Source organism: Bombus vancouverensis, chromosome 3, assembly GCF_051014615.1.
Source record: "Bombus vancouverensis nearcticus chromosome 3, iyBomVanc1_principal, whole genome shotgun sequence".
NCBI lineage: Eukaryota > Metazoa > Arthropoda > Insecta > Hymenoptera > Apidae > Bombus > Bombus vancouverensis.
Genome location: NC_134913.1, coordinates 17650586 through 17666260, shown reverse-complemented (window position 1 = coordinate 17666260; position 15675 = coordinate 17650586). Strand labels below are relative to the sequence as shown.

General features: G+C 37.2%; 1 protein-coding gene across 1 annotated transcript in view; it reads right to left on the bottom strand.

Annotated features, from left to right (window-relative positions):
* The window catches only part of Sur (Sulfonylurea receptor), a 28005-nt gene extending 12819 nt beyond the window's left edge, over window positions 1-15186 (bottom strand). Inside the window, 29 exon segments of the mRNA XM_076617312.1 lie at window positions 65-252; window positions 307-434; window positions 551-788; window positions 879-1050; window positions 1408-1589; window positions 1672-1893; window positions 1993-2219; window positions 2314-2408; window positions 2485-2592; window positions 2668-2733; window positions 2804-3045; window positions 3156-3398; window positions 3542-3679; window positions 3780-4041; window positions 4113-4218; window positions 4312-4549; window positions 4929-5060; window positions 5128-5306; window positions 5389-5551; window positions 5632-5769; window positions 5853-6053; window positions 6119-6265; window positions 6374-6556; window positions 6806-7033; window positions 8122-8224; window positions 8356-8616; window positions 11121-11421; window positions 12118-12227; window positions 15033-15186. Coding sequence (XP_076473427.1) covers window positions 65-252; window positions 307-434; window positions 551-788; window positions 879-1050; window positions 1408-1589; window positions 1672-1893; window positions 1993-2219; window positions 2314-2408; window positions 2485-2592; window positions 2668-2733; window positions 2804-3045; window positions 3156-3398; window positions 3542-3679; window positions 3780-4041; window positions 4113-4218; window positions 4312-4549; window positions 4929-5060; window positions 5128-5306; window positions 5389-5551; window positions 5632-5769; window positions 5853-6053; window positions 6119-6265; window positions 6374-6556; window positions 6806-7033; window positions 8122-8224; window positions 8356-8616; window positions 11121-11356 — 4826 coding nt within the window. The 5' untranslated portion in view covers window positions 11357-11421; window positions 12118-12227; window positions 15033-15186.
* Between the last annotated feature and the right edge of the window lie 489 nt (window positions 15187-15675).

Genomic DNA, 15675 nt, shown 5'->3' with positions numbered 1-15675 from the left:
ATTTTATGGTCGCTTTCAAAGGACATTCTCTGTTAAAAAAAAAAAAAATAAATGTATAAAATACCTAATGGTACCACTGAACATGATCACATCCTGAGGAATCGCTGAGAGTCTCGAACGAAGAATTTCCAGAGGAACTTGACGAACGTCTGTGCCATCGATCGATATACGTCCCTGAGTAATCTCCAATAGTCGAAACAGCGCCATTACTGTGGACGATTTACCACTTCCGGTTCTTCCGCAAATTCCAATCTGCGAGAAATATCTATGAAAACCTAGAATTTTGTAATTCTTTGAAATTTTTACCTTTTGGCCTGGCGTAATCTTCAAGGATAGATTCGAGATCACTGGTTCTCTTTGTGAAACGTATCTCAGAGAAACATTTTCAAAAATAATCTCACCTTTACCTGGCCAACTATCAGATAAGTGGAAGTCTAGAAAATATCGTATAAAATATTCCAGATAACGTAGAAAATATTGAAAATATATTAATAATTCATTTGGTTCTTATAACGAAACAACGATGAAAGATTAAAAAGCATTAAAGTACCATTTTGTTGGTAGTTTTCAATAGGAGCATATCTGTAAGTAGAGATACGTGCAACGCTACCAAGATACATTTCGGTCTCCGCTGTGAATTTCACTACCCAATTTAAGTAAATTGGCACTAAGAGGGTGTAATTAATCGCCAGACCAACTAGAGCAGGTGTAACGCGATCTGGATACAATTCTGCGGAAATTAAGACGGCGAGTGTCGCAGATCCTACTATAACAGCACCCAGATAATCCTAAATATTAAAATTTATGATAAAGTAAGATACAATAGTCGAACTGGAAAACTGTAAAAATAATTCTAGAAGCTTTGCAAGTTTTCTCACTAGAGCAATGCCGAGCCACCGGCTACTGGAATTCAGGAGGAGAAACGCGTTCGTGTTAACGTCTAGGCACTTCATAGCCTGTTCCATGAAGCGATTCTCTTGTTTGGAAGCACGTAATGTTGCTAGACCGCGAAGTGTCTCAGAAAAATGCGTTGTGATTGGCCATCGGGTACTAGAAACGAATAATTGAGATTTTTAGATGAACACAGGATTTAGAAAGGCAAAATTTTTTTTTTAAATTCGCTAAAAAATATTTGATCAATTGGACAAGTATATTTTTGCAAATTGGGTCGTGCAAGTTTATGTTCACAAATACATTTTTTACTGATTGAACTCTCTATAACATTGCACAATCAGTTTTAAAATCAAACGTTTTAAAAGATTTTTCAAGGAAGAATAACGATTCGTCTGGAGCAAATTTGCGGACAGTTTCCTATGTTAATCTATGAAGGTTTACAAAAGCTAAGGAAAAGTTTATAGAAAATATTCGCAGAAAACCAAATACCACTTACAAAAATATGTACCGTACCTGCCGTCTAATCGTTGCAAATGTTTCGCACTGCATCTATAAAACTTTTGAACGATATAATAAGCTGCACACGTGGGTATAGCAGCAATGAAGAACCACGGTGATACGATGACGTTTACTAGTATCGCTGAACCACAGAGCAAGACGAAGAATGTCAGTCTTTGGATCGACATAGATATTTTCTTAAAAAAAAAACAAAAAGATAAATAACTGTGCATTTCTTTAATAACCACGAATCGACTAATTTTTTTATCGATTATTCACCTTATCGATGACGCCTGTATCGGCGCTGAATCTGTTTAAAATTTTTCCCACAGGATTACAATCGAAGAACGACATCGGTACTCTAAGAAGTCTGGACACGGCTTCCTCGTGTAATTTTCTTCTCGCTCTGGCTCCTGTCCATTGACCAGTTGCATTGCATACGAAAGACAAGAGTATAAAGACAAGGGAAAGAATGATGTAAATTTTAAAATAGAACACCGTCTGAAATAAAATACAGCACAGTCTGAACGGATTCCTTATCCATTGTAATGTTCAATAATCGAATCGTAAATCACGGACAAAATTATTTTACGCAGTTACATTTCGGTTTTCTTGATTGAAGTTTATATTGTCCTCGTCTGTCCACTGACTCAGCCAAAGATCGATATAAACTCTCAGAACTTGGCAGAAAATTGCTACTCCTATGTAAATTAGGCCTGGTATCCAGCCTCCAGCTTTTGTGTAATCGCAAAGGATCATCCTTGTGACTATTCCACTTCTATCTTCATATTGAAATTCTTCTTCTTGTTCCTCTGTATCACAGTCGTCTAGAGAGAGAAAGAGAAAAAAGAAGAACTAGCTTTTTTGTACTCTTTTTCGATATTACTTATCAGTAGTAGCTTCTTTATAAAGTGTACTAACTTCCTTCAAGTTCATCGGGTTCATTAGTTCCTGTGGACTCTATCGATAGCAATCGTTTAACGGGAAAATGATCATTCTCCTGTTCTTGATTAATTCTAAATGGATAAAAACTATTCGTAAAAAGAGATATTGCTGCATATGAGAAATAGTATAAATTCATTTCTTTCGTACTTTTTAACAGTGTATTGTATTTGTCTGTTAGAGTTAGAAGGTATTAATTTTCGTAGCACGCCTCTGTCTCTATTTAATGTCAATTCATCGGGACGTGGACTGATAATTCTACAGAAGATTTCAAAAATAAGATTCATCCATTTCAAATCGTTATAAGAATTTAAAAATAGCTATTCGACTCACGCGCCAGAAAATATTTGCCTGAAAACGCCGTTTCGTTGTCCGTTGTCAAAAGTGTTATTCCTTTTTCTAAAATAAACTGATTTTTATATTTATGCAAGAAAAAAAAAAGCAGTCTATCAAAATTTCACTAGCGTACCTAGGAACAGCGTATTGACTTTCGAGAATGGTTGGAGTGCTGCTCTGTCGTAGAACAGGGGGTGGTTGTCTTTGAGGTTGGAGACTGCTCGATCTGACAGCGTTTCGATGGAATTTAAATCTTTTTTTCCCGATGTTCCATTCTTCAGAGGGCACTGGAAGATCTGTCAGATCGTGGGCTAAGTATCTCGATCCGCCAAGGGTAGTTCTTCTCATTCTTAACGGGACGAAAGCTGGAGGATTCTGGTGAAACCAAATTTTTAAGTTCATCGATCGAAACAAGAAAGAGAAAAGAAAAGGGAGGAGAAAACGTGCAACACGACGATAATATAATTATTAATCGCAAAGTCTACCACATGGGCATCTTGATCAGTGGTCCAGGATCCATCGCCAAGTCGTTTGTTCGTCGCACTCACGCCGATTCTGGATACTAATTTCATCAAGGCCCACTTGTCTTTCGCAGTTCTATCAGCACGATATCCTTCGTTTTTATTCGTTGCTGTTTTCCTCCACTCGATCGCTAATTCTGGATCAGCATCTTCGATCGCTGATTTCGTGCCCACTACTCGAATACGACATCCGTCCATCACGACAACCTTAACCACACGATCATTTACCTATTGCGCCTTTTCTTCAACAATTTCACTTTATCATACACTGCTCATAACTTAGTGTAGCATTACCTACATTAACTATTGTTTTGAACAGTGTAAGAGTACATTGCCTGACTGAGACATACTTGATGAGCAGTTGATAACAATTCTAGTCGGTGAGTAACCATAATCACCGTGCGTCCGCTCCTCAGCAACAGCTTCCGGATTCCTTGATCGAAGATCTGCTGTGCAACTTGATGATCCAGCGCGGACAACGGGTCATCCTGCAAATATTAGTATTTGAATCTTTTATTTAATCCTAATTATTTCAACGTACTATTTTTTATTTAAGAAATAAAATGTTTAGTTTAGAAACTAGCTAACCATTATTATAACGTCCGCGTCGTTGTACAGCGCTCTGGCTATAGTTACTCTCTGTTTTTGGCCTCCGCTCAAATTGATCCCTTTCTCACCTATCCGCGTGAAATCGCGACCCGGAAGTATATCGACATCCGGTTGCAGAGCGCAAGCCTTCAATACATTCCTGTACCTTCTCAATTTGTACGGTGATCCAAAAAGAACATTGTCCCTCAAACTGGCGTTCTGGAGCCAGGGTTTCTGAGCCACATATGCAACCTTCACCCCTCTATTTTGCAATAGTTCGTTTACAATTATAATATAGAAAAATTCGAAATAACAAGGAGATCTCTGACTTACTTAGCCCACTGAATCGATCCTGTTGTCCTCTGGATCTCTCCTAACATTCCTAATAGTAAAGAAGTCTTTCCACTTCCTGTCTTTCCAACAATTATAGTCAGCTGACCTAAAAGTGACAGTAATATGTGGTTTTATAGATTTTGCGTAGCTGCAAGTGATCGATAATTGCTACAGTGGATCTGCATCTAATTAACCTTACCACGTGGAAAACTAAGATCAGATACGGATAACAGACTTTCATCGGTGCCCCAAGAAAATCCGCAGCGCTTCATTGTAAGCACCGGAATCTCCGGATCCTTCTCAAACACGGTGTCCACCGATGAATTTATATCCATCGTGTAATCCGCCAAGTCAGAAGATTGTCCATCTTCTTCGTCTTCTTTGATGTTATCCAACGATCCAAAATTGGGAGTGTTGTGCGTTTTCATTGTTTCTATCTGAAGAAATATTTAATTGACACGAATAGAAATTCATATTTTGCAATATTTCGTAGTATCTAGTTCCTAATATTTTATAATATTAAAGATGTAAAGATATTTTGCAATTGGCAGGTTTTCCGGAAACCACGGGACAAAATGACACTGTCGAGGATCTTAGTTTTAGCTGTTTAATATCAACTACGTTTGAATTAGTAACTATAATTTTTCTTAAAGAGTTTTGTTCTTTTTATATTTAGAAAAGAAATAAAAATGTCATAGTAGCTTAATTACTCGAATAAAAAATACACTCAGAGCATCGATATATTTTTCACGGCTTCTCGGTTAGTATATTTCAAGCATATTTCAAGTATTATCGTTGTATTTCATAGATACTTACAGTGCTCTCTTCGATAGAATTGGCCAGCGATGATGTATTTTCGGCTACTTCTGATTTTGCATCGTTAAGATTAGGCAAGACATTGTCGATCTCCGGAAGTTGGAGAAACTCCTCTATTCTGTTTGTTGAAATCTATAGAAATCTTGAATTAAAGTATTTATTAAGAAGAACACAATAACAGTCGAAAGAATTTGCTTACCATAGCGTTAATAATGATAGGTATCATCACAGGAAAAATGAGAAGGGGCACTGTGAGCTGTGAGAATAGAGCTAAGCTTGCAAAAACATTTCCAGCCTCGAGACTTTTCTCTTCCAGCCAGAAATAAGCGGCAAAAGTGAAAAGTGTCGTCAGTACCGATGAAGCATGCGTGAGAAAGTCTAATTATCAACAATCCACGTTTCAATTAACAACGTTATTTCGAAACAAAATTCTTTTCTTTGATCGAGAAGCCGAACTTACTTATAAGGGTCCAATAGAAAGAATCCTTGTCCAGCATTTTTAGCTCATCGTTTCGCGTTTTTCTTATTTTCTCCTCGAAAATATTTTCCCAGGCTCTAAGCTTCACTAATCTTATTCCTTGGAAGATTTCGTTAACCAGACGTAATCTAGCGTCGCTGCTTTTCTAAAGATAAAAATATTGTCGGTTCTAAAACTGTCTTTCCATTATTAGATATTTAAGAGAAATTACAAGTATCGACTTACGGCGACCAATTTAGAATTTTCCGACATTTTCTTGCCAAGCACCAATTGTAGTGGCGTTACTATCAATATGCAGCAGAATGCACCGATAATTGCACTTATTCCCAATTTTGTGTAAAGAAGAAAAACTATAGCGCTGATCTAAAATCGATATTTAAAATTTCAAATCGTTATTAGCTATAAGATATAAATATCTAATTATCGTTAATTATTTATTCTTTCACTTTTAATGGAATTGCCCAGGTATAGTGTCCAATCCAGAAAAAGCTCATCACATTGTAAGCATCCTCAGATATTAGGTTAGTTAAGGTTCCAATATCAGCAGATTGCTGACATTTATTCTGTTCTTTCTCCTTGTCTGTCGGATTATCCTCTTCGTCGATACTCCAAGAGCATAAACGCAAGGCTTTATCGTATAGCAGCGCCTGTAATTTTAATTCAATTCTCTTGATGGTTTTCGATGGTTGCTATTTTCGAGTTTCAAGTGTACCTGAAGTGCGTTCTTCAGGCGGATCCCTTCAACGCAAAGGATATGAGTGGAGGCCTGGCTTAGAGTGCTTTGTAATAAAGAAAAGAAAAACACCAACAGGCATAAAAAATAGCCATTTTGCAAGATTTCAGGAAATGTCATGGCACTCTGAAATATTCCATAGTGTCTTTAATTAATTCTCTGTTTAATCTTTTCAATCCTTGTATTTTCTATTTAATTCTTTTAGGTGAAATGCTATAGAACAATGTTAGATACCATAGAGTTTCGATTTATTGTCCCATTTTGAGAAGCAGAGACGTAGTTCAGAATTTTAGAAATAGACATCGGTCCAACAAGGCTTGTAGCGTCCCCCAGTATTTTAAATAATCCTCCAATAGCAAACGGGTACCATATTCTTTTCCAGTAACATCGCCAAAGACGTAGTTTCTCGTTTCTCTCCTACGGAAACAACCAAACACTCCGAATCATCTCGATTTTTATGATTAAATATGAATGTAATATAAATTACAATTTGTAACTCATACTCTGTAGTTAAGATACAAATTTTGCTACTCGTGTCATTTATCCATGAAACTCTTTCAACTAATATTAGAACATTTCATTAAAATTTGGTATCCTGTACCGTTTTTTTTTCTCCGGTCCTACCGATTAGAAAATATTTTTCTTATATTCGAAGAATATAATTACCCTATGTTTCTCGTAAACTTCACGAAACTTGTCAAACTGTCTCCTAGTAGTCTCCTCCTCGGGAAGTTCTCCAAGGTCGTGGTTCTCCAACGGCGTACTGTATCCCTTGCACAGCAGGTCGATCACCCAATGGAAGGTGATTCTATTGAGAAACGGCACGTCCGCGTGTTTGTACGCTGTTCTTCGTCGTTCTCCTCGCTCGATCAAATACCTTTTCTTCCTTCTTGTCTAGACGGAACGAATATCGTAAGTTGACTTATTCGCGGCGGCGCTTTAAGATACCGGGCTATTTGCATGCTTCAACCCGCTTGTTTTTACTGGGTCAAGGAGTCGGCGTGCACACGCGAAATATATTTGGAGCAAACGCAGAGTACCGCCTTACCTGTTATCGGAAGACCACTTACGGCTCAAACGGAACCATTCTTAACGCGACTATAGTTAGACGTGAAATATGTTTTCAATTCTACCGAACGAAGCTTGAGGAAGAGGTTGATGTATAGTGGCATTAGTGGAACTTCAATGATGGATAGTTGCATTACAGCGAATGGAAGTGATTGTATTCTTGTAAAATAGAATGATCCTTCAATTTTCTTTCAATTTTCTTGTCTTTTCCTGGATTTATGTTACTTTTTATTCATTTTGTTCTGTTGTACGAAGCTAGTGCAGCATCAGCGATGGATGGTTGTATTATAAGGAAGAGAACAGAAGAGATTAGAATTTGATTTTATTCCACTGCAAGCGTTATCCTTCTATTGTATTGTTTCTTTATTTATGTTATTTTATTATTCTTTATTTCTGAGATTTGGCTAAGAACTTGCATCGACTCGCAATTAGTTTAGATACAGTTTAACTATTTCTGTACGTCGCAACGTGTACACCGGTTGTCGAAACATTCGCGAACTTTCCGCGAAGCGACATTTTATTTAATTTCCTGGAAATTGAATATCGAATAGACGGGACGGTTCTATTTTTGCGATCTAGTTCGCAGCGTCGAGGAGGAAAAGTTCGCATTACCACTCGATAAGCTCTGCCTCTTCAGGCTGCGATAATAAACATTATTATTCAAACAAGCTGAGTAAATGTAAAACAAATGTTTGCACTTGGTGCCGGGAGTAGCTGGCTCTCTTCGATAAGGTTGTAACGCTGTGTCGCTAATTCGCGATGCTTGCAGTAAGAACTAGCAGGCTTATAAACTACGTATCTAATAGCCGAAGCAGATATATAGTAGTTAAAATAAATCCTCCCTTGATCGCGCAAGAAATCTTGAAACGATAACAACCCAGAATTAATAGTAATTGGATCATTAAGCAACTTACCATAAGATAGAACGTGTAAGAGTCCAAAACGGCTAAGAGCCCACAGGTAATAGCCGTGAACGTTGTGGTTGCGAGTCGAACGTGTATCATGGACAGACCATATCTGTATATATTCGGCAATTATTTCCAAAAAATCGCAAATTCATTAAAAATAATAAAGAGGAATATTTGTTAATTTCAAAATTCTTATTAAATAATAATTTTTCTAATAAATGAATAACAAGTGTAACTGACCTAGACAGACACATAAATTTCCATGCTCGCGATAAGCTAATCGTGACGAAGATTCCAGCAGAGAGGGCAGTACCACAAGCATCTCTAACCTCGGTCCTCCGATGAATGATCCAACAGTAGAGGATGGCTACGATCATCAGAATCAACGAGAAAGAAATCGACGTGAGCAACGACTCGCAAAGTTCGACAAAAAGCACCGCCAACACTGTCATGCACAACAGTGTTCTAGTTGTATGAAATGGTAGGAGTCCTCTGCAATCTCTAAATAAAAAGAATGTTAAAAAAGAATACATCCTTTACCAGGCATCGGATGGAATTTAAATTTCATTATTTCTTGCTTGATAATGACAAGGAGAAATTGTAATATTTTCACTGAAACTCGTGATTCATAGTTATTATCCTACGTTAAAGTACTTAAATATAACTTGCAACTTGCCTACGAGCTTTGAATACATTTATATCGGATCAATCGATCTCCGACAAACCTCCAATTACAAGAAAATGATTCTTCTTTCTAGAAAATAAAGCAGGAAGCACAACCTTCTCCTGTATTGGTCCAATTTCCGTACGAAATCAATCTAAGTCAAGTGGAACGCGAAGAAAATCAAGTATGCGACTAATTACCACGTAATTACCACCTTCGTTAAACGGATATCGTAATTTTTCTCGCATCAGAGCTTCTAGAAGTTTATCGACTTTGCTTCTTCGGCCAATAAAATTACACTCCGCAACTCGTCTCTCTATTTCTAGCTTTTCGATCCAACCACCCCGGTGGACTTTCTTTAGAATTTCAGACAATTTCTGCATTAAACATTATTTCGTCTTTCTATAGTTCGACTTTTATTTAAATATACGACTGTTCCAAGATTTTACACCGAAAAATGTTTTTAAAATGTTACGCAAATATTATGCGTCTTTCTCTGACTCTGTCACGGAATGATAACGCTGAAACAAGATTCACACGGAGTGAAATTTGAAGCACGATAGTCCGTAAGGGTTAAGAAGGCAAGGAGGAATTGCTATTGATTTTTCAGCGAACGAACAAGGATAAAAGCCATCTCATTCAGCTGCATTAAGATTCCTGGAACGGGCAACGTGACGCAAACCAGGAAAGAGTGTACACGTAGGTATTCGAAAACCCTGCAACAGCACGTGTTATGAATTATTCTGGTAATTAATCTGGGTCTTCTGTTGATCCATTTAATCCGCGCTTCTCGCTATTCCACGCGGTTAACGACAACTTTGATGTTTTCATTTGGGATTATGACTTGTGTTTTTCGTACGTTCTCCGTCTCTTCTTTGGGTTTTATGCTTTTCGTGAATTTGGTGACCTTTTGAAAGTTATTAATCAATTAAACGAAAGATGTATTTGTATTTGGTAAAACTGATTACGAGTTTTATTACAAGATCATCCGAAAAAATGTTCTATTGTTAATAATCGACGAAAAGTAATTTTTCTAAGCTTAATCTTAATTCCAAAAAAAAAAAAGAAAGTATATATTTCTGTTATCTCGTAGCAGAAACATCAGAAATCTTGAGGACAAAGAAACAATTATCTTTCAAATTATTTGACGCTCTTCCTCGTTTTATCATACTGTTAACATGGTTTAGGCAAGTTAGTTGACAAATAAGACATTAAAAGAGATTACTGGATATGTGGTAGCAAGAAATTCCGAAATCTTGTATATCTGTCACATTTTTGATTTATGGAACGAGGAACGCTGGAAGTGACGAGCGTGGCATGGAAAACAGATGAAAGTTTGTGGATGTAAGCTCGTTCCAGGAACGTGGTGGAGTGTTACAGATGTTTGACATGGGCAAATATCCGGCAATATTCTTCAGAAGAGAACCAATTACACAGTAAACCATTCTAATCTTTAAATTTCACCAGTTGTTTTTTTCCAAAGAAGAACTTTTTTAATTACAGCGAATGATCGAGCATCGCCGAAAAAGCAATAAATAAAGCAAGGAATAATTCCACGTAAAAAGGGTCAAGCAAAGGCGAAGAAATTAACAGGCTCGATAAAATTTCACCACATTAATTGAAGCAAATTGTTCGAATGGGAACATGGTCCCATATGAATCATGGGACATCCCAAACGTGAAACATTTCGTTTAATTGAATGTTGCTTCAATTGGTGTGAGCTAAGCTGCAGCTTCTAGCCTCGCCTTTTGAAATTAAACATTCGATACACGTTTTTCTGAAACTAAAGATATCCCGTTTCAACCGAAGCAAATACCATTCCAGCTATGAATAGCCAAATCTTATCGCTCGTGGAGTATCTTTCGATCGTTATTATCAAGCATTGTATCAGTGACTGTGAAATAATGTACAAATAAACCTTGCTTTCTGTTATCAGACTTCTGTTAAACGATGCAAAGTTACTTTCGAAGCAAGCAAAAGCTTTGAAATGAAAATTTCAACGGACATCACATTCGATCGCCATTGTCCAGCGCTGTACCAGAGACTGTGAAATAACGTACAAATAAACCGTGCCTTCTGTTATCGGACATCCGTTAAACGATGTAAAATTACTTTCGAAGTAAGTGAATTCTGAAACGAACATTTCGAGGCAGGTAACTTTCGAAGAGAAAATTTCGAAGCGAGTGGAACAAAAAGTTTCGAAGGAAGCCTCTTCTTGCTCTCAACTGCTCTCGTTAAATCGAGATAAATCTCAATGATCGAAGCGAATGGATCGTAATTCATCTCTCTATCGTGAAAATGAAATCTCCATCGAGTTTTGTCTTTTCTTTCGTCAACTTACTTTGGCTGTTTCCTGTGTTTACATCTGAGAAAGGTGATCAGCGCAAGGATGACCGCGATGGCTGGAACGCAGATATTGACGAGTTCCATGAGGCAATTCTCGATGGAATCATCCTCGTTGGAATCATCCTCGATGAACCGGACGCGCGTACCATTTTCCGTTCGCCAGGACCATTCAACGCGTCTCACGGGTTTTGGTAGGATTTGTAGAAATTTGTAACTCTTGCAAAAGTCCATTTTAATGGTGTTTTAGGAAACGGTATTTGCGTGTGATATCTGGACACATCGTTCTTGATATTCGCCTAAAAATATTATTTTTCTATATTCTTCGAAACATAAAGAAGAATATTCGTTCTTTCTCTACCGTTTCTTTTCCTTCAATTTACAATCTGCTTGAAAACATTGTCGTTATATAATTTTTTAATTATTTATATCTTTTGATACGCAAACAACGAGTATCTGCTTTCTTTGTACCGTTCTATTTTTTTTCAATTTCGAACGATTTGTGCGTACAGAAATATACGTATACGTAAAGTATATGTGTACGAATTTTTCTTTTTCCGATGAAAGAATATTTTTCACTCTGATAAAAACGCTTGGACGAGCCTTTGTTACGAGATCTTTAATTGTTTAAGCAAAAGTATAAAACAGTTGTTACTTTTTTGTATTAATTTTTATCGCAAAAATATTCTTTTAAAAGTCTTTTACGCTTCGATATTCTCTTCCTGTCGTTATATTTTTCTACGTTGGTATTCTTCCTACGTGGTTTACTTAATTCAGTTTCGTATAATCCGTCTATTTTGTCTTTGGCTACACGTTTTATAGTCAAAAACGGTTTGCGTAACTTCGATTGAATGCATTTTGCAATCACTAAGAATAACATGTTTTCATTATTTCTACTGTGACGCAACGATAAATGGGTTTGCTGGAAACCGTTCTAGCTTCCGGTCCACAGGCTTTCAAACGCGCTTTGTTTTTCGACAGACCTTTATACTCACCGAAAATATCTTACGCTCGGATAACTCTCGATGCGTCCGATAAAAATGCGTTCGAGTCGAGTGCTTCCTCGCGTGAACTCCAGTTAAACTTGTATTTTGAGCCGCTGTGTCTTTTATGAAAATAAAAAGTTGATAAAGCTACCGGAATCTAAAAGAGAATCTAAAAATAATTCTTGATAATTTTGTAATGCTTTGACAAAAGATACACAGTAATTTTATTGCTGTTTTGTAAAATGGATTCCTTACAATGTCCCAAACATTTAGTAAGCCAATCCCTTTTTCGTTGACAGTCGAAAGACTTTCCTACATCTGATAACATTTGAATCGTATTACGTAATATATCTTTGTGCCATTTGAGTTTCCTCAAATTTACATATAGCAAAGTATACAATGTACTAAATTTTATTTTTTACGGTATACGACGATATATCGATAAAATGTATATTTCACCAATTGTGTCTCGATATTTATATCATTTTCCAAGCTCTAATCAGTATGCATCTGCAGCTAAACGATCCCGAGCCATTAAGGGTTAATAAAATTTGGTTGCACTGCAGGAAGATAGCGGAACAAATTCTTTTATTATACTCGTGCCAGAAGATTCTCTAAATTGAATTGCGTTTAACAGTGACCTCACGAAAAGACTTGCCCCTTAATGGTTTAAATTAGTACTTGAAACTTCCGTGGCGTGTTTCGTATTAACGAGAAGCCCATGCAAAGAGACCATTAGTCTCAAGGCGACGCCTCGTCGACCAAAAATTTCAACATCCATTCATGCCACGAGGCAAGAAAAGGAAAAAAAGAAAAGAAACGTCGATCGCTCGTTACTAATTCGATGAACCGCGAAACGTACAGTTCGTGAGGATTTGTTTCGCCGTGTCTTATCCTTACGAGAAAAATGCAAAAGAGACGCGAAGTGGACTCGCGCTTACAGGTAAAACGTTCTTATCGACGCGTTCATTAAATAAGCGATTAATTGAAATTCACGGATGCCAGTCGGCGATATGCTAAGTTCCAAAGTAAAGTAACAACACTTACGTGTCTCGCAACTGGAATTTTTCGACGCGACTCGTTACCATAATTTATACGGTGACTCCACTACCACGCGTTTTCTGTTATGTTACCGATGATTTACGTTCTGTTACTACGATCGCTTCCGAAACCGAGCCTTCGCTTTAGTCTTCCAATAGAGAACATTCGTTCGTTCATAGAACGACGATTGTGAATCGCTGTATCGATGAAGATGCATCTTCGGTGAAGATTTGAAAGCTTCGCTTTTCAGATTCACTTTTCCCAGCTGGAATTCTTAGGTGATCGATTTTTGTACCGTGACGATCGACGTACGAAATGCATCGTCTATAAACATCGAGACACCTACTCGTTACGTTCGTTGGAAAATTCTAACGAATTTTATTTCGCTTAATGTTTTATATTACGCGAAACGTATAAATCGAATACCGGTAACGTCAGCTTCGTAATAAGGCAATTAGAAATTAGAGGCGGTGAAAAACATTGAATTTGTTTGAAATATCAGCAGGTACGCTGATACCTGCGGTTACGATTGACAGTGTATGTGCAAATGATTAGTATTCTATCGGATGAATTCGTACGTCATCTGAAGAATCATTCTTGTTATTTCTGTGCCAGAGTTACGTGTTCTTAATATTTCTTCCTCCGCTAGATATTTTTAACGATATTTTTATTTCTCATTCTTTATCGAGAGTTATGTATTCGATAGTTTGGGAACTACGCGTTCGTAATATTCGGCGACTCGTTTATTTTCGTTAGGAGTGAGATTTTCATTATTCAATTTCTCGTGCTAGGCCTTGATTTAACTTTTCCGGGGAAAATTTGCATTCCACGGGGCTATATTTTTATATAGTCTCGTTTATTATGCATAATATCAGACGCTAAAAGTATCGAATGTTGTTCGTGTTACGTAAAACGTTGGTAAAAGTGTGGTTAGATTTTTTCGCGATTAATGAATTCTGTGAATGAAAGAGAGACACAGTCGCTATATCTTTTATTATGATTTTCATGCAATGGAGAAAGAATTGCTATTAATAGAGAAAAATGTTTAGTAGCGAGTGAAATGCAATGACGTGCATGTTGTAAGTTTAGCATACGCTGGAGAACAAATTTCTTCGATATAACTTCCTTATTCACGAACGTAACGATTGGTATTTGAATTATTTTATATTTCCTAAAGCTAAAACGATGTTGCATTAAAGCAACGCGTATAATACTGGTCATTAAGATATATCCGTTACGAAACCTCTGTCAATAAATTTTAATAATCACCTCTTAGTTCCAAGGAACTATTCAAACATTGCAAATATTATGATTGAAAGCCGTTTTTCATGTCGTTTGATTTGTGTCACTTTTTTTTAGTAATTCATATCTATAGCTAACATCTAGGAATAACAATTGGAAGCCAAGTCCAAGAACCTTAATTATATTTATATACGAGTAGCGCTATAGTGCGTCCTCGATTTCGACAATAATCAATTTACAAGTTTTCGACTGGCAACGAGAACAACAAGAAAATCAAATCAAAAATTCCAGGCTTAAGGAGTTCCACACTCTCGCCCTCGAACAGTGGTTTTACAAAATCCTAATATTATTATCTCCTCGTCTAATGTTTAAGAAACCTTTCAAACACGCGATCCTATAATAATCTCACAAGAATATCGAAACGAAAATAAGTGCGAGAATTGCAAGCTTGTGTAAAACTTGATCTTCGATGCGAATAGCGTTAACAAATTATGATATTGATAATCCTTGAACCAATTTGCAAAGATCTTCCAGTTATTCAACTTTTCGTCTCACGATCGAGAATAACATAATAAAAAAATAGAAGAGAAGAACGAGACAAATTAAGAAATCTGTAGCGTATACAGAGCTTAAGGATGCACCTTCGCTCTCAGCGCGAGTATTCATCGAATGCTCGAATTCTAAAGGGCCAGGAACCACTTGTCGGCCTCGAATCGGTATTCCTGGTCACGCACGTGCGCGTTGATCGTTTCTGCAGAGAAGCACGCGTGCTTTCTGGTTGACGGTCCGCGGCTTACTGACAGATCAGAGAGGCGAACGCTGAACACACAGAGCGAATGGTAATTCCATGTGCGCGATGAGTCACTGACGAAAAAAAGATCTCGGCCCCGCAGGCGAACTCGTCTTTCACCGGAAACGTAAGCACGTCCTAGAAAAGCGGATTCTTTCGGACTTGGCTTCTTGGCCCTCTAACTCTGTTCTCATATCGAGACACGTCGCGATGTCGGAACCGTGAAAATTTAACGACAACGAGACACCAACGAACACAAGATTCTAAGAGTATTTTGGAAACAGTAATTCGTTATCTTTCGTGTTTCTGTTCGCTTAATCGAAGATACATTCTTACGGAAAATTCTGGTTCTTTTTTCTTCTTTTGAGTAAGATAGAACGTTTACACTGTAGTTTACAGGTATCGAATTTTTTCTGCTCTATAAATAGCTAAGGTATAGTGAGTTAACCCTGACGCGTACCTGCAATTTTCACAGCCTGATCTCGATATTTTGT